The sequence below is a fragment of the Microtus oregoni genome, unplaced genomic scaffold (assembly GCF_018167655.1).
Source record: "Microtus oregoni isolate MIOR12 unplaced genomic scaffold, Mior012 000028F_ref0000031, whole genome shotgun sequence".
Classification (NCBI taxonomy): Eukaryota; Metazoa; Chordata; class Mammalia; order Rodentia; family Cricetidae; genus Microtus; species Microtus oregoni.
Genome location: NW_024543087.1, coordinates 27284247 through 27305281, shown reverse-complemented (window position 1 = coordinate 27305281; position 21035 = coordinate 27284247). Strand labels below are relative to the sequence as shown.

Below are 21035 nucleotides of genomic sequence, written 5' to 3'. Positions count from 1 at the left end.
GCCTGGGCTACAGTGAGACCCTACCTCAAACTGTCTCCACTTCCAGTCCAGCCTGGGCTATAGTGAGGAGACCCTACCTCAAACTGTCTCTGCTCACTTCCAGTCTAGCCTGGGCTACAGTGAGACCCTACCTCAAACTGTCACCCATTAATTCTGGGCTTTCACTAAACACATTTTTTAAAAAAAACTTTTTAGAGCACGAGAGTTTGCCTGCAAGTATGTATATCCGTATGTTTATATGTGCACTGTAGTTCCCCAGAGGCCCAGATGAGGATGCTGGATTCCTCATGAGCTGCAACATGGATGTTAGGACTGAAATCTGGGTTCTCTAAGAGCGGCAAATGCTCTTAGCCACTAAAACCTCTCCAGCCTGACTTTTTTTCTTTGAAATTCCTGTAAACAACCTCCACTTCAGAATAAGATTATGGCCCCAAATAAAACCTTATACATGTTTGTGTGTGCAGAGTGTTCACAGGCCAGAGGGAGACGCCTTCAATTGTTTTTCATCTTTTTTTTTTTGGTTTTTCGAGACAGGGTTTCTCTGTGGTTTTGGAGCCTGTCCTGGAACTCATCTTATCTTTTTGAGACAAGGTCTCTCACTGAACCTGGAGCTCATCTATTTAGCTGGCTAGAAGGCCCAAGGGCCACCTGTCTCCATCTCCTGGTTACAGGGCAGGGCTGCCACACCCAGTGTTTTCATGAGCTCTAGGGAACAGAAGTTTGGTCCTCAGGCTCACACAGCAAACACTTCCCAGACTGGGCCATCTTCCCAACCCCACTAGATGAGTTTGATAAAATTTACATGTTTGTGTGTTTCCAAGTAATTAAGTTTTACTACAAAATAAAGAGTATATTATTTTTTTTCTATTTAACAAATTAGTGTAATAAGTTTAAGGGTATTGATAAAATTAATAATTCAAAACAATATTTCACTTATTAAATATTGTATAATGAACTCCAGTGTTATACTGGTAAGCATTTCCCGCTAATATTGGGTAGTGGTGGTGCACGCCTTTAATCCCAGCAGACGGATCTCTGAGCTTGAGAACAATCTGCTTTATAGAGAGGGTTCCAGGACAGTCAGAGTTGTAACAAAGAGAAACTCTGCTTCAAAGGGAAAAAAACAAAACAAAACCCCACGTGATTGAAAAGTGAGGTGAGCAGATTCAGGCTTCCTTGATGAGCCAAGGATGGAGAACCTGGCCGAAGTCCCATTCACTGAGTTCCATTTTACTTACCCTCTTCACTGACCTAAAGTCAAAATCCTCACTTACAGCAAATAAAGATACAGTGGGTTACCCTCTCCCAACAACAAAAAAACTGGGAGCAGAGGTTAGGAGCTGGGTTTTCAAAATGAATTTTATTTGTTACTATAACATTCTTTAAACAAAAAAACAATCCGGCATTAACACAAAAATGCTCTTCTGTGAATGAAATGTTCTCACAGCCCCACGTACCAACCGAGAAATGGTAAGGATTGTTCTGTTTTTGGCATTCTTTCTTATAGCTCTTCTTCTTTTTTAAAGATTTATTTATTATACATAGTGTTCTGGCATGGAGCCACCATGTGGGTACTGGGAATTGAACTCAGGACCTCTGGAAGAGCAGCCTATGCTCGTAACCTCTGAGCCATCTCTCCAGTCCCTCTATTAGCTCTCCTAAGCAGTATGTATGACACACACCAGAGGTAGGAAAGGCCATTTTAATAAATTATCTTAATTGTACAGATTTTCTCAAAATTAAACATGCTAAACCATGCCCTGGATGAATCTCAAGACTGCACACCAGTCTTTCTATCTGAAGACTTAATCCACTGGAGTGTCTAGTCTTTGTCCAGTAACTTGACAGCAAGATCATCCAGGGTCGCCAACCTCACCCGAGTCTTCTACCACATCTCACTTGCCGATTCTTTGGACCACCCAGTCCTGCTGGCAGAGAGGGCAGCGATTGTTCTGTTTCACCCACAGGGACATGCAGCAGTTGTGAAAGGAATGATTACATTCTCCCCAGACCACTGGAAGAAAAAAAAAGAACAGCTGAGTAGGTGGGTATGCAGTACGTACCTGTCATCTGAGTACTGAGGCAGGAGGAGTGCCTCCAGTTCTAGGCCAATGTGGTTACAAAGCAAGACCTTGCCTCAGAAACAGCCAATCAATTAAACAAACAATCAACCCACCCAAAAACTGACATGACATAGTTCAATTAAAATAGCTAATCCCAGGAGGACATGACCGTAGGAGGGGACCACATGGAGGGAGAGTTCAGGGGAGCAGGAGGGACGACCAGTGGTGGACATAATCAATATACATTGTATGACTGTATGAAATAATCAAAGCATAATTTTTAAATATTCTAAAAAAATTAAATTACTAAGTTCAAAATTAGATTAAAAAAAGGTCAAGAAAATAGTAATGGCTCAAAATCCTGAAAAAAGCTGGATAAATGGTCAAATTGGTTTTTTCTATCTACAAAAAAATTTACAAATATAAGTTACCTTAAGAAATATGCACTGAATGCAGAGCTCAGCCTGGCGGTGGAGAGGCTGGGGGTCTGACCAATCCTCCAACAACCAGGCCCAGAAGCAGGATTACATGTTGCACCCCAGCATCCACCGCACCCATGAGCTGCTGGAGCACGGGTGTGTGTGTATTTGTGTGTGCTGGTCCTGTGGACCCAGGGCAGCAACGGGATGTCCAGGAAGAGTCCCGTGAGAGCCCAGCACTGACAGTAGAGAGACCTGGGGCACCAGACCAGTTATTCTTTGGGATGAACGCCTGCATGTAAAATGTATGGCTAAAGGGTTTACTGCACGGCCCACTGTATCACACTGCAGCTTCCATGATGAGATTTTTTCCTTTCTTCCTTTATTCTTAAAAAAACTTTGTGTGTGTGTGTGTGTGTGTGTGTGTGTGTGTGTGTGTAATCGGGAGGCACGATGTGAAAGATACAAATAAACAAAAGAAAGAAATTTGCGACAGGCTGGGCATGGTGGCATTCTCCTTTAATCCCAGCACTCAGGAGAGGCAGGTGGATCTCTGAGAGTTCGAGGCCAGCCTGGTTCTAGGACAGCCAGGGCTGTTATACAGATAAATTGTCTCGACCCTCTCCGCCAAAGAAAAGAAAAGAAAGAAGAAAAAAGAAACATGTCACTTCTTTTCAGGGTAAACTTAATCCCATGCTACTAAACAAATCTATTTGGTGTCTTCTTAAATTAGGAGATTAAAGGCCTTGAATCTGTCATAGAGCCCAGACCTCCTCGGCCAAGAGGCGACCTTAGGGATCATTTGCACTTTCCTTATAACATCCTCCTGGTTTTTATTTACCCAGATACAATGTTTTACAGGCCCTGGGCTTACAGCTGGCTATTACAAACAGATGGTAGTCCGGGAACATCACCAGCTGTCTATCTACTGAGCTGTTTTTGTGAAGCTGTGAAGTTTTGAATTATGGTACTGACCAGTTGGTAAGGTCATGAAGGCCAGTCCCTGCAGGGTGAGAGATCACTGAAAGGCCAGCCTGGTCTACATAGCAAGTGTCAAGTAAGAGCCACACATTGAGACCAAAACCAGAAAGTTACCATGTCAGCAGGCAGTGCAGCTCCTCACCTATCAGATCTGCAGAGCGGCTGGAGAGGCATGTCTCTGCGACCAGGGTTCTTTGCTGAGATGGGCCTTGCTATAAGCCCAGCCTGGCCTGGAATTCACTATGTACACTATGGTAACTGCCCTGTCTCAGGCTTGCAAGGTGCTGGGATTACAGACGTAGGCCAACATGCTCAGGTCTTAAAAATCTGTCTGTCTTTCCTTTCTTCTTTCCCTCCCCTCTGTCCTACTTCCTTTTCCTTTGGAGACAGGGTCTCACTCCATAGTCCTGACTGGCCTGGAATTTGCTGATAGAGCAGGCTGGTATCCAACCTACAGTGTACCTCCTGCCTCTGCTGGGAGTACGAGTGTGTGCCACCAGTCCTGGCCTCTAGTTTTCTTAGCAGAAAATGTATTTCTTTCTGCTTAGCAAAATGTTTATCAAGACCATGAATGGAATATATACTCAATTATTAACTAAAATAGAAGAACTCATAAATTTATCTCAATAAGGTTTTTTTTTTTAAAGAACTAAAACATTTTACTATTTATTCTTTCCCTTTTAGTTTTAATTCTGATTTTGCTTGCTCTTATTTCTAATTGTGTGTATAGGATGAGGGGCATGCATGCCACTGCTCCCCGTGGATGGCAGAGGACCTTGTGGAGTGGTCAGGTTTGAGAGGTTAAGTGCTTTTACCTGAGCCATCTCACCAGCGCCTAAGTGCTCTGAATATTTACACTAGTAATTAATTATTGCTTTATGGCTTAATTTTTTTATGTACTGACAAAGCCATTTCTTTCTTTGGGAAACAGGTCTCACTATGTAGCGAAAGCTAGCCTCAACCTCTTAGTCATGGATTTACAGGCCTAGGTTACCAAAGATAGTTCAATAAAGTCAATTTGAATTGCAAACTCAAACATTCCCACAGAGACAGAAGAAAACCTCCAACTGAAAAGGCAGAAAGGAGAATTAACACATACCAACACAGTCCTCTTGTTTGTTTTCAGCTTGACATCTAAGGCAGGCATCTAAAAGCAAACAAAAGCAAATCTCATCTGAGGTTCAGGAGGAATACTGGAAACCCAGACCTTCAAAGTCAAACAAAAGCCCTGAGGATCAGAGATGGAGATAAGCATTTCATATTAATTTCTCATCTAAAAATAACTATTTAAAGAGAAATAAAATACATGGCATTCTATTAGTTCACTTGTGACCAATATTTGACCAGGGCTAACGATGATCTTACAAGTTCATATGACAAGAGAACTTGGCAGTGGCATTAGGGAAAGTCCTTCAAGACAAAGATGCCAACTATACCATAACAAATTATTTTAAGGCCACTGGCTTGTTCACTCACAAGGACCAACCTCAGGGTTATTTTCAAGACACCAGTGTAAATAAGCCATGCCCATGTATTCCTTAGTTATTATCTTCAAGGAACCAGTAAAGATTTTTGTTGAGAGAGGGTCTCACATAGCCCTTAGTCTCTAACCTGAACATACTGTGGATGACAACCTTAAAATCCTGCCTTAATGATTTGGAATTACAAGCATGTGCCCCCAGCCCTGCCCAACAATAAAGTGTAGGATAGACCAGGAAGAAATTTTCACATAAACCCCCTGATTTTTTTTTTTTTTTGGGTTTTTCAAGACAGGGTTTCTCTGTGGCTTTGGAGCCTGTCCTGGAACTAGCTCCTGTAGACCAGGCTGGTCTCGAACTCACAGAGATCCGCCTGCCTCTGCCTCCCAAGTGCTGGGATTAAAGACATGCGCCACCACCTCCCGGCTAACCCCGAATTTTTAAGCCATGTGACTATACAACCTAGTTGAAAGTTAACAACTTTTTTCCTAATTTTCCATAAGCAAAATTCCTTTCCTTTGTTTTTGAGACTGGGTTTTATGTTGCTCAGGCTGGCTTAAAACTATATGGCCTAAGCCGGGCGATGGTGGCGCACGCCTTTAATCCCAGCACTCGGGAGGCAGGGGCAGGCGGATCTATGTGAGTTCGAGACCAGCCTGGTCTACAGAGCTAATTCCAGGATAGGCTACAAAGCCACAGAGAAACCCTGTCTCGAAAAACCAAAAAAAAAAAAAAAAAAAAAAAAAAAAAAAAACAACTATATGGCCTAGGATGGCCCAACCCCCAGTCCTCAATGCACTCACCCAACAACGGCAAAGTACTTGAAGAAATTAAGTAAATACCAGAAATGGAAACTTAATAATTCAATCAACACAATACTTTAGGGACCAGTGAAACTGGTTCATTCTTTAACTGTATAAACAGTCCAAATTTGGTAAAAGGAGGCTCAAGCTGACAGAAAATGCTTGGTGTTAATTATGTGTGTGTGCTAACTGTGGGCATGTGCACGCAGGTGTCCGGAGGCCAGATGCGCTGGACACGGCTGGGGCCGGGGCTACAGGCACTCTGTGAGTTGCCCCACATCGGTGCAGTCTGTGCTCTTTACCACCGCGCCATTTCTCCAGATCCAGCAGACTGCTCTGAGTTCAGGACTGCTTTGTTACACAGTGTGCTGCTAACGTCAGGGCTAGAATGACTTCGAAAGGTAAAAAAAGAAAATTCTGTAAAAGAACACCCAGCCTGGAGTTGAAGACGGCTTCCTGCCTCTCCTTACACTGGCTCACGCATATGATATACTTGGGCCCTGGCTCAAGTATGTCATATGGTGGAGAATCAGTGAGTCACTACTTTTTTTGTTTTTCGAGACAGGGTTTCTCTGTGTATCTTTGGCTGTCCTGGAACTCACTCTGTAGTGAGTTTGGGCTGGACCCAAACTCTCAGAGATCCACCTACCTCTGCCTCCCAAGTGCTGGGATTAAAGATTTGTGCCACCATCACCTGGCGCCACTACCTCTTTTTCTAAAGGAGGAACCTAAGGCTCCACAAAACCCGTGTTAAATGTCTAAACTAACAGAGTCAGGTACCCTCACCCTGGCTGTACAGATGGCCTGGCCTCCTCTTTATGCCACCTGCTCCTTTCAGGAGGAAGTGGGTTGTGGATGGAACCCAAAGGAGAGCACTACCTGCACTGCAATGGGATGGATGGGCCAACCTTAGAGTAAGAAGGCAAGAAAGTCACTTTAAGATTATCAAAAATCCAGGGCTGAAAAGATGGCTCAGTGGTTAAGAGTCTCAAACAGGACGAGTTCAGTCCCAATGCCCATCTAAAGGAGCTCATGACTGATGTAACTCCATCTCCACAGGGATCACAGGCACCTGCACTCAGATGCACATATCCTCCATACAGATACATGATTACCAAAAAACCAAAACATACAGCCAGACGGCGGTGGGAGGCAGAGATGGCCGGATCTTAGAGAGTTTGAGACCAGCCTGGTCTAGAAAGCAAGTTCCAGGACAGCTAGGACTGTTACACAGAGAAACCCTGTCTGGAAAATCCAAAAACAAAATATATAATTACAAATTAAAGAAAAAAATGTGTGGGGGTGGGGGGAAGGTTGGGTTGAGACAGTGTGTCTCTACACATACCTGGCTTGTCTTGGAGCTCACTGACCTTAAAATCAAAGAGATCCACCTGCTTCTGCCTCCCAAGTACTGGGATTAAAAACTGTGCGCCACCTTGCCCAGCACAAAACTAACAAACAGCACGCGCACACACACACACGCGCGCGCGCACACACACACACACAGACACACACACAATAAATAAATGTAATTTTATAAATAAAAAGGTCTACCTCTCTAAAAAAATTTTTTTTTGTCTTTCTGCTGTTGACATCTTGGCTGGGCTGGATTTCCTATATATGCCTTTGAATTAACAAGCAGAGCCTTCCAGGAACTCGCTCTGCAGACCAGGCTGGCCTCAAACTCACAGAGATTTGACTTGTCTCTGCCTCCCGAGTACTAGTTATTAAAGGCGAGCGCCGCCACTGCCCGGCCTGGACTGGGCTCTTAAACTATGTAAAACTCAACTAGAGGCCGGGCGGTGGTGGCGCACGCCTTTAATCCCAGCACTAGGGAGGCAGAGGCGGGCGGATCTCTGTGAGTTTGAGTCCAGTCTGGTCTACAGAGCGAGTTCCAGGACAGGCTCCAAAGCTACAGGGAAACCCTGTCTCAAAAAAACCAAACCAACCAAACAAACAAAAAACAAAAAAACTCAACTAGATTACGCTGGTTTCATACGTTTCACTTGGCCCAATATTTTCGTTCAAAATAAAACTGACTATGAAAGGTTCTTTGAAAGGGCACAAAAGGGCAGATCAGTATTTTCTCTAAGAAATGGTACCATTTATGGGAAGTGGACATGATGAAGTTTCATGTTTCTGTACCAAGCAAGGACTTTTCTATCCTTGGATTCCCATGGATTTAAATCCTCTTGGCCCTCGATTCAAGACAAGCGAGCTCTGACTCGTCTTGTCGATCTGAATTTTAAAAACCAGCCAAAGAGCGGCTGCAACAACGAATCTACGCAAATGACTGCGTATCATTTCGGGATTGACAAGAGCCGTGAAGTGAAATCCACACGATGGCGCGGGCTCATAATTCCCTAGAATTTGGGAGGTGCTGGCAGGAGCACCGGGGGTTCAAGGCCGACCCCGGCTAGTTGGGCAACTTCCAAGCCAGCCTGGGGAACACGCGAGTCTCTCAAAAACAAACACCCCAACCCTCAGATCCACGTCTCGGGCTCCGCTGTGAGGTTTGCTGGCCGCTGGGCAACCCACACACTGGTTCCCGGGGATCACCCGGTTGTGTTCCCTCGGTCACGCCCACCACTCGCGGGAATCACCCCGCACGGGCGGCTCGGCCCAGTGCTCGCCGGCGGAGCCCGCCCAGCAGCCCCAGGCTCGCGTGCCGCGAGCGCTTCGCTTACCCATCACCTGGACCCTGCAGATGGCGCAGGTGTCGCACTCAACGTCCCAGCTCCACATGGCTACCGCGTTCCACTTCTTGAGGGAGAACATCTTGTCGCCCCCCGGCCTGGAGCCTGCAGTCCCGGAGTGCGAGGACAACACGCACGGTTCCTCGCCGTCCTCCACGTCGGCCATGGCGGCGGCGCAGAACGGCGACGCGGACGTCGGGCGCGGAGGCGGGAGGTATGGCGGCTCAGTAGGGCCCAAACGCGTGCCGCGGCGCCTCCCGCAGGTACGCCGCGCCGCCGGAGGTAGGCGGTGCTGATTGGCTGGCCCGGCTCGGTGACGCCACGAGGCCTGCACTGGGACCCTCTGCGCCTGCTGCTGCTTTGCACGGGCCATGGGCATTTATTGCAGAGCGAGCGCTGTCTTGCGTCTTCCTTTATTACACCCGGATCTCTCGGACATCACCTTGCTTCCGTTTTCATTTGTCGTCTCTCCCAAATGTGAACTATCAGAGTAGGGAGAAAAGTGTCGCTGGGCGGTGGTGGCGCATGCCTTTAATCCCAGCACTCGGGAGGCAGAGGCAGCGGATCTCTGTGAGTTCGAGACCAGCCTGGTCTACAGAGCTAGTTCCAGGACAGGATCCAAAGCCATAGAGAAACCCTGTCTCGAAAAACCAAAAAAAGAAAAAAAAAAAAAGAAAAGTCTCCCCATCACTGTATCTTACAAAATGCCTGACCGTAGGAGGCCTGTAGAAAGCAAGAGATCCAGGAATCTGGTTCAGTGGGTTTTAATTTGGGAGTGGGAGTCTTGGATTTCTTTTCTTTCTTTCCTTCCTTCCTCCCTCTTTTTTTTTTTTTTTTTTTTTTTTTTTTTTTTTTTTTTAAAGACAAGGTTTCCACGCCGGGCGGTGGTGGCGCACGCCTTTAATCCCAGCACTCGGGAGGCAGAGGCAGGCGAATGTCTGTGAGTTCGAGGCCAGCCTGGTCTACAAGAGCTAGTTCCAGGACGGGCACCAAAGCTACAGAGAAACCCTGTCTTGAAAAGCCAAAAAAAAAAAAAAAAAGACAAGGTTTTTCTCACTGTGTAGCCCTGATTTGTCCTGGAACCTATCAAGATCAGGTTGGTCTTGAATTCAGATTGAGTCGTCTCCACCTCCCGAATGCTGGGATTAAGGGCGTGAATCACCACACCCAGCATCTTGGATTTCTTTACACTTAAAATTTATTAGGGCCTTGGAGCCTGTCCTGGAACTAGCTCTATAGATCTGCCTGCCTCTGCCTCCCAAAAACTAGGATTAAAGGCCTGGGCCACTGCTCCAGGCTTCTGTTTCTGGGTCTCACTACACAGCTCCATCCGGCCTGGAAATCACTGTTGAACCAGGCTGACTTGGTATTCACCTGCCTCTGCTTCTGGAGCGCTATTAGGATCTGCAAAGGCTTTTATTCATGTAAAAGATAGATTTAGTTTATTTGCTAGCTTCCTTGAGGCAGTTTCCCCTTTTAAATCGAGCTGGCCTAGGACTCCTTAGGTAGCCCAGGCTGCCCTGGAACTCATAATTCCCCTGCCTCGAAAGCCTCAGTCATATGATTGCTATGTATAAATAAGAGTGGAAAACGGAAATTGTTACAAAATATTGTTACACAAAGAAAAATAATCCCAGAAACCCTGTAGGAGGGCCCTAAGTTCCTCTTTTAAAAAAACAACAAAACAAAAAAACCACATAATGGAAAACTAGGAAAGTGGCAACTATCATAGAACTGTCATATGAAGGTGCCAGTCTTGAAACCCAAAGTCATCTGTTTTTCCAAGCAAAGTAGATGTCTCCCATAAAGATCAGAAGCTGAGGTGTAGAGTCTGGAGGGGTGTTTAAATCCACTACACCCTGTGGTGTCAAGTGTAGGGACTCAGAGCCTTGCTCCGGTCACTGGCCTCTCATGATCTGCTAGTCCCCAACATCCCTACCTGGCCCCTGGAGAGGGGCTAGAAGACCGAGAACACATTAATATATAGAGCACTGAGTGTGGCTGCAGAGTCCTGCTTGGTGGATCTGTATGTAAGAGGTGAGGTTGGTGTTAGGATTTAGGCATTATCCTAGCCTGCCCTGTCATCTGGCAGGAAGTCCTAGTCTATACACAGGTGCCAAGGTCCCTTTAAGAGACAAGCTCCGCCCACATCAGCTCTCTTTCCTGCTCTTCCTCTAAAGGAGCAGGGAGGACTTTTCCTGTCTCATTTCTCTGTCTGTCCCCCTCCCCCATTCTTTCCTTCCTTTCCTTATTTTTATGATTTTTTAGAAATGCTGGCGGGTCCTGAGCAGCTGGCGGCGGGTCCCAGGAGAGCGGCTTGCGGGCTGGGCTTAAAAATGCTACAAGATCCCCAGGCAGGCCCTGCGGTGGTGGCGCACGCCTTTAATCCCAGCACTCGGGGAGGCACTGTGAGTTCGAGGCCAGCCTGGTCTACAGAGCTAGTTCCAGGACAGGCTCCAAAGCCACAGAGAAACCCTGTCTCGAAAAACAAAAACAAAACCAAACAAACAAAAAAAGATCCCCAGGTGGTTCCCGAGCGTTGATTCATGCCAGGCGGGCTGGTCCCGCCATGCAGCAAGCAGGTGTGCAGGAGACAGAAAGAAGGGACATGAGCAGACACATCATATACAGAATAGAATTGAATATTTATTACTTAAAGAAGGGGGAAAGAAAGGAGAGAGACATAAACGGGCCTGAGAGAGACACGTGCATGCGAAGAGGGGACAGACAGAATCTAAGATGGCAGGGGAAGCGCAGGGGTTGCCGGGAGTGGGCGTGGCTTGCCTCTTAAAGAGATGAAAACCATAACACTTATCTCAAATAAAACTCTTCACTTAAGCTCTGCTTGCATGGTGTATTCTGTCACCAGCTGTGGTTTGGACCTGCCCACCACGGGACCTGTTGCAAAGGTCTCTCACAGGCTGCTCACCCACTTTGGGACCTATCAGGGTCCCACTTGCTCCGTAACAACAATAGGAACTGGGGAGACAGGAGGTAGAGTGGACAGCTGGCCTGTGTATCTCATCTGTTGGCCAGAGCAGAGCAATAGTGAAGGGAGACAGGGATCTGCCCACACTTTATGATGCCTATGAACAAGCCTGAGTTACCTGCTCCAAACACATCTTCTGCTTATGCAAGAAGACCCCTAATCTGAAGCTGATGGCTGTATGTGATAGACGGTTAATGAAGAAGGAAGAAGGCAGATGGAGATAAACCACACCCGGGGGAGAGCCCAGCAGTCAGGGAAGGAGGGACGCCTGTATATGCGTAGTTGAAAGAATGACGGCTGGGAGAGCATGAGGGTGGGCCGTGCCCATGGCTGGCCCAGCAGAGGACTGTGAGACCAGACAGGAGGGAGAACAGGGGAAGTCTGCAGTGCAGACATCTGGCGCTCTCTCAGGAAGGCCTTCCAAATGACGGAGACTAGGCAAAGAGATGGGCAAGAGCACCATGTATAAGCAAATGTGCTCCGGGGAAATGGCAGAGCAGGGACAGCCAAGGAAGGCCCAGGCTGTGCAGTTAGTTCAGGCATAACTTAAGCCACCCGGAAGGGGCCCTTGTGATCCGCTTTTATGCCCCTGCCAACAGGTTTTGTCTCAGATCAAAGGCAGTCAGAGGGCAAGGACAACAAGAGAGCTTGGACTTGGAAAAAGCAAAAGGTGCCTGCCTCCTGCCTTGCTCAGCTCATGCTGGCCACCATCCTTCAGGTTCCTCTTACCAGCTGGAGAGTATTGCGGATGCTCCCATGCAAGCTCTGGACCTCATATACCTGCTTCTGTAATGCCCCACTGGAGAAAGGTACAGACAACCACTTTGCTCAGTCCATTGAAAGTCTATGAGTCCTCAGTGGTCAAGAGCACTGACTGTTCTTCTAGAGGACCCAGGTTCGATTCCCAGCACACACACACGGCAACTCACGACTGTCTGTAATTCTAAGATCTGACACCCTCGGACAGACATACATGCAGGCAAAACACCGATGCACATTTTAAAAAAGCATATAAGTCCTTTATTGTTCTATGACCATTGTTGTGGGGTAGTCACAAGAGAAGACTGCCCAGACATGGGTTTAAGTCAATAAAGCGTCTTTATTAAGCCAGGCATGGTAGCACACCCCTTAAATCCCAGCACTCAAGAGGCAGAGGCAGGCAGATTTCTGTGAGTTTGAGGTCAACCAGGTCTATGGGGCAAATTCCAGGATAGCCAGAGATACACAGAAAAACCGTGTCTTGAAAAAAACAAAAAGCAAAAGTAAACCTGGCAGGCAACCACACTGAGTGTTTGGGATCCCAGTGTAGCCCTGAGTGTAGTTGTTTTCTTTTTACTGTTTGGAGGCCTGCCACCCAGCTCTCAAATAAAGACACAGGGACTTATTCTTACTTATGAATGCCCCGTCTTAGCTTGGCTTGTTTCTAGGCAGCTTTTCTAACTTAAATTATCCCATTTTTCTTTAACTATGATTTTTTTACCTTTCGTTATATCTTTCTTCCCTTCTTAGTCCGTGGCTGGCTGTGTGTCTGGGTGACCAGGCCCTGGTGTCCTCCTCCCTCCTTTTCTCCATCCTTCCTCGTCCCATTCTTCTTCTCTAGCCTAGATGTCTCCTCCTATTTATTCTCTCTACCTTCTAGCCCCACCTATTCTCTCTTCTGTCTAGCTATTGGCCCTTCAGTTCTTTATTAGACCAATCAGATATTTTAGACAGGCAAAGTAACACAGCTTTACAGCATTAAACAACTGCAAAATAAAAGAATGCAACATATCTGTGCATCATTCAACAAATGTTCCACAGCATAAACAAATGTAACACATCTTAAAATAATATTCCGCAACACCTGAGCCTTTCTCAGGCTGAGATTTTAAGCACAAAAACTATTTTCTGGGTTGACATACTTCTGTTAACAAAAAGAGTTACCCAGGAGTGGAATTATAGAAACCAAAAAGCAAGGTTAGTACATTTAGAGACTTCTTCCGGAACTACGAATTTTGGTAGATTAGGTCTTTAGTTTTAGCAGGTGGTTCTGAGTAAATGCTGAATTTTACAGCCTGAATGATACTTCAATCATGGAGTCAGTTGTGCTAAGATCTTGGGGCCTACTAAGGTCTGGGGCCCTATTACAACCAAGACTGGGTTCATACCTCAGCGTCTCTTGATGCTTAGGGCGGGGTACAGCATTTTTAAGTGTAAAAATCAATGACATAACTCACATGGCAAGGCATCCTTGAAATGTTCCTTCCTGGCACAACATCTTGATTATTTCAGACATAACATGAAAATTATTTTTGACTTGGCTCTTCTCCAGTTATTTTGGTTACATCAGTTATTTTGGTTAATACATCTTGCCCCTGGTGAGGCCATGGAAATCTCAAATGTGTCGGCAGGGTAGATGTGACCACTGTGGGAGTGGGGTTGGGTAGAGGGCTGAGAACTGTCTAAGCAAATACAGAGTCAGGACAAGATGGCTCTACCATGGCCTTATCCCCCTCAGTGGGAGAGTCTCTATTCCTTTGTTCAGAATGTTGAAGAGAGGTTGGGTTTTGCTTCAGAGACTTTCCTTTAGCTCAAACATGTTTAAGCCCTTCAGGAAAAACCCTATTCCCATCACAAGTGAATGTTTCCACTGTTTATTCTTTGGTCCTTATTTTACCATTCCTTCATGCCATTCATTTTTATGAAAACAATCTTTCCTGTGGTTAAAGAGGAAAAACTCTCCAGGCCCTCTTAAATTCAGTTCTTGGCATCTTGTGACTTACACAGACAAGGTTAGCAAGAGAAAAGGCAGGTTTTGATTTGTAGAAGTAGAAGTCACAGAAGAAAAGAAAAAAACGGCAGCCTGGATTTAGAGTTTGTATACCAGCCGAATAAGGGAAAGGGAAGTTTAAAAGAAAGGGGTGTGCGTGTCTTAGTTCTCTTTCTTTTTCTGTAATGAGGGCCATGATGAAAAGCAACTTTGGGAGGAATGGTTTGTTTGGCTTATATGTATACTTCTAGATCACAGTCCATCACTGAGGGAAGTCAACACAGGAAAAAACTCAGGATGGGAAGGAATCTGGAGGCAGGAATTGAAGCAGAGACCGTGAAGGAATGCTGCTTACTGGCTTACACCCAAGGATTGTTTAGCCTGATTTGTTATACAAATTAGGACCACCTGCCCAGGGGCAGCACCAGCCACAGTGGTCTGGCCTCTCCCAGTTCAAGAAATTGCCCCATAGACTTGCCTACCGATTAGTGGGGGCATTTTCTCAATTGAGGTTCCCTGCTCCAAGATGTGACCCTTGTGTCAAGTTGACAAAAAAAAAAAAAAAAAAAAACAACAACAACAACCCAAAATCTAACTATTCTCTTCCTTTTATGTCATTTTCTCATTCATCCTGAAAACAGAATAGATGTGAGAAATGAAAATTTTGTGACAATGTTTGTGTTGTTTGTGTTGTTTTTTTCTGGCAATTGGGGTCGATAGTCCCTAGATTTTAAAATCCTAGGAAAATGACTTATGGCCATTTGTTAAATCTGAAAATTATGGAAGACCAAACCTATGATTGTCTAATTAAATCAAGCTTTATTTAATACTGGCCAGGACAGTGGACACTGGCCAGGTCCACACCTGGGATTCCCAGAGAACGGCACTGAATTAGGTTAGTCAGGTGCTCATAAAGCAAAACCCACAAGGCTACATACTTTCCCGCTTTTGTCCAACTGGGAAACATCTTCATGCATTTCCTGCATACACATATCCCACCTACATATGATCAAGGACATTCTGTGCAGTTGAGGCAACTAATTTTGCTTACGTAAGTGAACAACAGGCCCCAGCATCTAAGTTATCTGTGTAGACAGACTTTTCTTTCCCACACGCCAGTTCCCAGATAGCCAACATGGAAACTTAATATTAATTATAAACACTCAGCTCATAGCTCAGGCTTATTATTAACTAGCTCTTACAACATAACTCATTTCTATTAATCTACATTCTGCCACTGACAGTACCTTCTTTCAACATGGCACGTTCATCTGTTGAAAGTCAGGTGGTAGTCCCTTTCTTCCTTTCGTCTCTTTACACTGTCTTAGGAGTCTAACAGTCACCAGGCCCAGTTATTTCTTATCTGTATTTTACAGAAGGGCGAATTGAGTTGCGGTGAGCTTGACACAGCTGAAAACCAGCAAGCTTTTCATAATACATAAATCTGGTGCCTAATAATCTTCTTGGCTGTACCATACTGTGGCAACACAGAAAACTTACCTAACCCTAATTATCATGCATAAACCATCAGTCATAGGGAACTGTCCGGTGTCTTGGGGGTCGGGGGAGTCCAGTGATTCAAAGCTTCCTCATTTGGAAAAGACCCTAATTCCTAGGGTGGTCTCCTTTAGGAAGCTGTACCAGCTATTTTTCTTGTCATTCTGACAAAATGACTAACAAGAGCAATGAAAGGAAGGAAAGGTGGGGGCGCATGGCAGCCGGAGCAGGAGGTCAGCTGGTCACCATGGCCCCAGCTGGGAGTAGAGTTGGAGGCTGTGAGCAGCTCTCCTCCTCCCTTTCATTCAGTCTGGGCCCCCAGCCCATGGGACGGAAGCACCGATATCTAGTGGGTCTTTCTGTCTCAGTTAAACCTCTCTGGAAACACCCATGTAGAGTCGGTCCATTGTTGTGTCTCCCCCATGGTTTCAAATTCCAGCAAATTGACAATTAAGAATAACAGTCATGTTGGGCAACGATGGCTCATGCTTTTCAATTAATCCCAGCACTCGGGAGGCAGAGGCAGGTGGATCTCTGTGAGCTTGAGGCTAGCCTGATCTACAGACCGAGTTCCAGGACAGCCAGGCCTGTTACACAGAGAAATCCTGTCTTGAAAAACAAATAAACAAAAAGACTAGTAATCACAACCTGACACGGTCACAGTCTCTAAACACTCCTGCTGGCCAGATTTGTAGTCACGTTTCTGTCTGGTTAAAGTAAAGACTTTAACTTCCTTCACACTATAAATCAAAAAACAAAACAAAACAAAACAGAAAGCCTGGCGGTGGTGGTGCACACCTTTAATCCCAGCACTTGGGAGGCAGAGGCAGGCGGATCTCTGTGAGTTCGAGGCCAGCCTGGTCTACAAGAGCTAGTTCCAGGACAGGTTCTAAAACTACAGAGAAACCCTGTCTTGAAGAAAAACAAAAAACAAACAAACAAAATCTTCCTTCACATTATAAATTTCTCATGCACAAGAAAAACCCAAGAAGAATTTTTCTCTCCCTCGCTCCCCGTTTCTCTCCTTACTAAGCTCTGTCTATGAAATCTACATTTTCAAGTTTATTTATTTGAGATCAGGTCTCACCGTGTAACTCTGGCTGGCCTGGAGATCGCTCTGCAGATGAGACTAGCCACAAACTCATTGAGATCCCCCTGCCTCTGCCTCCTGAGTATTCTGTCTGGTATTGTCAGACAGATTTATTTATTCATTTATCGATATAGAAATGAGTCTTTTGTTCTTGCTTTTGTCAAGACAGGGTTTCTCTGCGCAGCCCTGGCTGTCCAGGTACGAGTTCTGTGACCAGGCTGACCTTGAACTTGCAGAGAGTGCTGGGATTAAAGGTGTGTGCAACCACTGCCTGACAGTCATTTTTAATTTTTGAACCTGTGATATGCATTAACACCTTTGGCATGGGGCTGTCATGTGTTGCTGGGTGCTTAGGCCCAGAAATCTGCTACCTAATTTTCCAAAAGAAAATTTGAAACAGAAACTGGCAAAGGAAAATGGGTTTATTTACTGTTTGACCGAACTGGGGGAGAGAAGAGCTTGCTGGTTTTCCTGGGCCCTTTCTGTAGCAGAGGTCAGGAAGTGTAGACACTGGTGACTCAGTGGGTCCTGTGAAGGCTTACTGTGTGGCAGCCTCCTTCCCAGCACCAGGCAAGCCCATCACCCTCCCCAGCACAGTTTCCGGGGCCAATTTTAGCTCTGTTTCTCTTCCTGTGAGGGCTCGCCGTTGAGATGGGGTCTTGGTGTGCAGTCTGCTTGACCTGGGTCCACTACAGAGCAGGCTGGTTTTGGACTTGCAGCCATCCTCCTGCTTCTGCCTCTCCAGGAATGTGCTATCATATTCAGCTTGTGTCTTTGTTTTTGTTTGTTTATTTTATTGTTATTTCATGGCAGGGTTACTCTGTGTAACAGTTCTGGCTGGCCTGGAACTCACTGAGATCCTCCTGCCTTTGCCTCCCAAGTGCTGGAAGTAAAGGTGTGCACCACCACTGCCCTGACTTGTTTTGTTTTTTTAAACCAGAACATTCCCTTGTCATCCATCTTGCTTCTGCTGCTAAACCCAAAGAGGCTCAACTTTCTTCTTCTTCTTCTTCTTCTTTTTTTTTTTTCTGTTTTGTTGAGACGGGGTCTCACGTAGCCCAGGATGGCCTTGAACTCCCTATATAGCTGGGGTTGACTGTAAACTTATTCCATCTCCTAATGCTGGGATTACAGGCCTGTAGCACCACACTGGGTTCAAAATGCTTTAGGGTCCATCATAACCAACCACTCTTTGCATTTCCCCATTCATCGGTTCTGCAGATGCCCATCCCGTCTCTGCCTCTTGGTGCTGTCAACCTTCAATCAAGTCGGTGCCAGCACAAGGGGCCTCCACCACCTTGGCACGCATAGGCTCATCACAGCTGAATGTTACTGAGAACGATGGGTATGCTAGCTCTTTCTCCGTGCTAGGCCATTTTGGATAAGGGGATCTCCAGCAGCAATGGCTTAGTCACTGATGTTAGTCATGATGTGTTACCAGTGAAGCCTCGGCCTCCTCCTGGTGACTTAGTGGCCGCAGGGACAGAATGAAACCCACAGTTTAGAAACTGATTGTGCAGGGCGGTGGTGGCACACTCCTTTAGTCTCAGCACTCAGGAGGCTCATCACAGCTGAATGTTACTGAGAACGATGGGTATGCTAGCTCTTTCTCCGTGCTAGGCCATTTTGGATAAGGGGATCTCCAGCAGCAATGGCTTAGTCACTGATGTTAGTCATGATGTGTTACCAGTGAAGCCTCGGCCTCCTCCTGGTGACTTAGTGGCCGCAGGGACAGAATGAAACCCACAGTTTAGAAACTGATTGTGCAGGGCGGTGGTGGCACACTCCTTTAGTCTCAGCACTCAGGAGGCAGAGGCAGGTGGATCATTGTGAGTTTGAGGACAATTTGGTCTGCAGAACTAGTTCCAGAACAGCCAGGGCTATGTAAAAAACCCTATCTCAAAAAACTAAAAGGAGCCAGGCGGTGGTGGCGCACACCTTTAATCCCAGCACTTGGGAGGCAGAGGCAGCAGGATCTCTGTGAGTTCGAGGCCAGCCTGGTCTACAAAGGGAGTTCCAGCACAGGCTCCAAAGCTACAGAGAAACCCTGTCTCGAAAAACCAAAAACCAAAAAAAAAAAAAAAAAAAAAACCAAAAGGAAAAAAATAACTTAATTTGTGTGGCAGGATAGGCACTGCTAAGTGGTCTTGATGAACTTTAGAACCTGAAAGGGGGGTTGATAGCAATGAACAATGTTTATGTACAATGAGCAGTATCTTTCTAGATATGTCTGTCCAGCCATGGAGGTAGGTGACATCCATCTGCAAATACGCCATCTGTATTCAGTTTTTTACCTGTGAAATAATGAACAAGAAACCATGAGTTAAGAAACTTTTATTGGCTGGATATGGTGAACCCCACCTTTAATTCTAGAATTTGGGAGGTAAAGGCGGGCAATCTCTGTGAGCTTGAGGTCAGACTGCTCTACATAGTAAATCCAGGCCAGCTAGGGCTATATAGTGTGACCTGTCTTAAAATTAATTAATTAAAATGAATGTAAAAACAAAAGCGACTAGCCGGGCGGTGGTGGCGCATGCCTTTTATCCCAGCACTTGGGAGGCAGAGGCAGGAGGATCTCTGAGTTCAAGACCAGCCTGGTCTACAAGAGCTAGTTTCAGGACAGGCTCCAAAAAAAAAAAAAACAGAGAAACCCTGTCTCGAAAAAAACAAACAAACAAAACAACAACAACAACAAAAAAAACCCCAAAAGCGACAGCAAGTAGCTTTCTTCCTGGAGGCATGCTTTCTTCCACCTTGCCAGGGTCTCATGTGGCCAGGCTAACCTCAAACTCGCTGTGTTAGCTGCGACTGGCTTTGAATTCCTGGTTCCTCTGCTTCCATCTCCCAAAGGCTTTAATACCAGGTATGCACCAACACCTGTATAACACCCAGATAATACAACTCTCGCTGTAGTTTTCCTTTCAGATATGTGGAGACTTTTATGGTATAGATTGCTGTGCTAACTTGCTACTAAAAGTGACAGTATACCGGACAGGCGGCAGAATGTAGAAAAATGCTTTGGTTTGCTTTTGGGGTTTATGCCTTAGACTTCAGTAGTGGCTAACAGCTCCCCCTACTCCACGGAAAACACTGTATCGTAAAAGGGCAAAGACCTTTGAGAAATGATCAAGGTGGCACTTTTGTATATGTCTGGTTTTATTCATTTATTTATCTCATATTCAATTATGTACATATTCAAGTATGTACAGGTATACACATGTGCACATGTATGACGGCCAGAGGCCAACCTCAGTTGTAATTCCCAGGAGCCATATACCTTTTTTTTAAGTTCTTGGAGAATTTTATACAATACATTTTGGTCATATTCAAACTCCTTTCAGATCCATTCTCCTTCCCTATCCAGATCTGGATCCATGAGACAAAATACATATATAATGACTTTAAAATGACCAGAGGTCAAACACCATAGCCATAAATTGTAAGATTGCAGTTTCCAGCGAGCTGCTTGCGGGAGCCAGCTGGCAGACAGTTATTCTCTGCAGCGCCCCAAAGCCAGGGTTGTGAGCAACGCTTTACTATTGTGCCAGCTGTTTGTTTAGGCCCCATAGATGTGATCACTTAGAGGACTCCAAATGCAGAGAAAGCCGTGCCAGCCGCATTCCGTCCCAAACTTGACCGCTGACACCCACCCACACTGTTTTTCACTTTCTGACCTGACTGCTGGTCTGTGGTTTGGCTTATTGATTTCCATTCCTTGCATCTAGCATTTCTCAAAGTCTCCCTCTCCCTCCCTTTCTCTTTTGACTGTTGATTTTTTTGTTTTAGTTTTTGAGACAGTCTAATACTGTATACCAGACTGGCTTGGACCTCACCAAATAGCCCGAGCTGGTCTTGAACCTGTGACAATTTCCTTGCCTTAGTCTCTCAAGTGTTAATTAGGATGACACTATGGGCCACCATGCACAACATGTTCGGGTCAGAAATAGCTGTGTTTTAAAAATACATAAAGAAGGAAACAAACAAAACAATGACAGCCACAAACAGGCATGGTAGCTCATGCCTGTGTTCTCAGCATTCGGGAATAGACAGAAGGATTGCCACAAGTTCAAGACCAGTCTGATGTACAGAGTAAAACCCAGTCTCAATAAATATACAAACAAGTAAACAAAAAATTATAACACACACATACAAACTCACACAGGGGAGAGTATTTACTCACTGGATGGTAGAAACGGTGCTGATAATTTGGTATACAGCAATCTAGGTTTTTAAATGCATGTGTATATTTTTAAATTCTCGTTTCAAAAAT

General features: G+C 45.5%; 1 protein-coding gene across 2 annotated transcripts; it reads right to left on the bottom strand.

The window, feature by feature from the left end:
- Window positions 1-1485: 1485 nt before the first annotated feature.
- Window positions 1486-8687, bottom strand: Rnf7 (ring finger protein 7). Of its 2 annotated transcripts, none has more exons than XM_041677316.1 (3): window positions 8432-8641; window positions 4563-4610; window positions 1486-2014 (listed from the first exon to the last, which is right to left on the bottom strand). In XM_041677316.1, the coding sequence occupies exons 1-3, from the start codon at window positions 8604-8606 to the stop codon at window positions 1896-1898; spliced, it is 342 nt and encodes a 113-aa protein (XP_041533250.1). In that variant the 5' UTR covers window positions 8607-8641; the 3' UTR covers window positions 1486-1895. The 2 variants fall into 2 exon arrangements, with proteins under 2 accessions (XP_041533250.1, XP_041533251.1); XM_041677317.1 differs by having other exon boundaries at window positions 1958-2014; window positions 8439-8687.
- Window positions 8688-21035: the final 12348 nt, after the last annotated feature.

Coding starts and splice junctions, on each gene's coding strand:
- Rnf7 (XM_041677316.1), bottom strand. CDS start 8,606: ATGGCCGACGTGGAGGACGGCGAGGAACCGTGCGTGTTGTCCTCGCAC. Junction 4,611..8,431: donor CTGCAGGGTCCAGGTGATGG/GTAAGCGAAGCG, acceptor GTTTGCTTTTAG/ATGCCTGCCTTAGATGTCAA. Junction 2,015..4,562: donor CAAACAAGAGGACTGTGTTG/GTATGTGTTAAT, acceptor TTTTTCTTCCAG/TGGTCTGGGGAGAATGTAAT.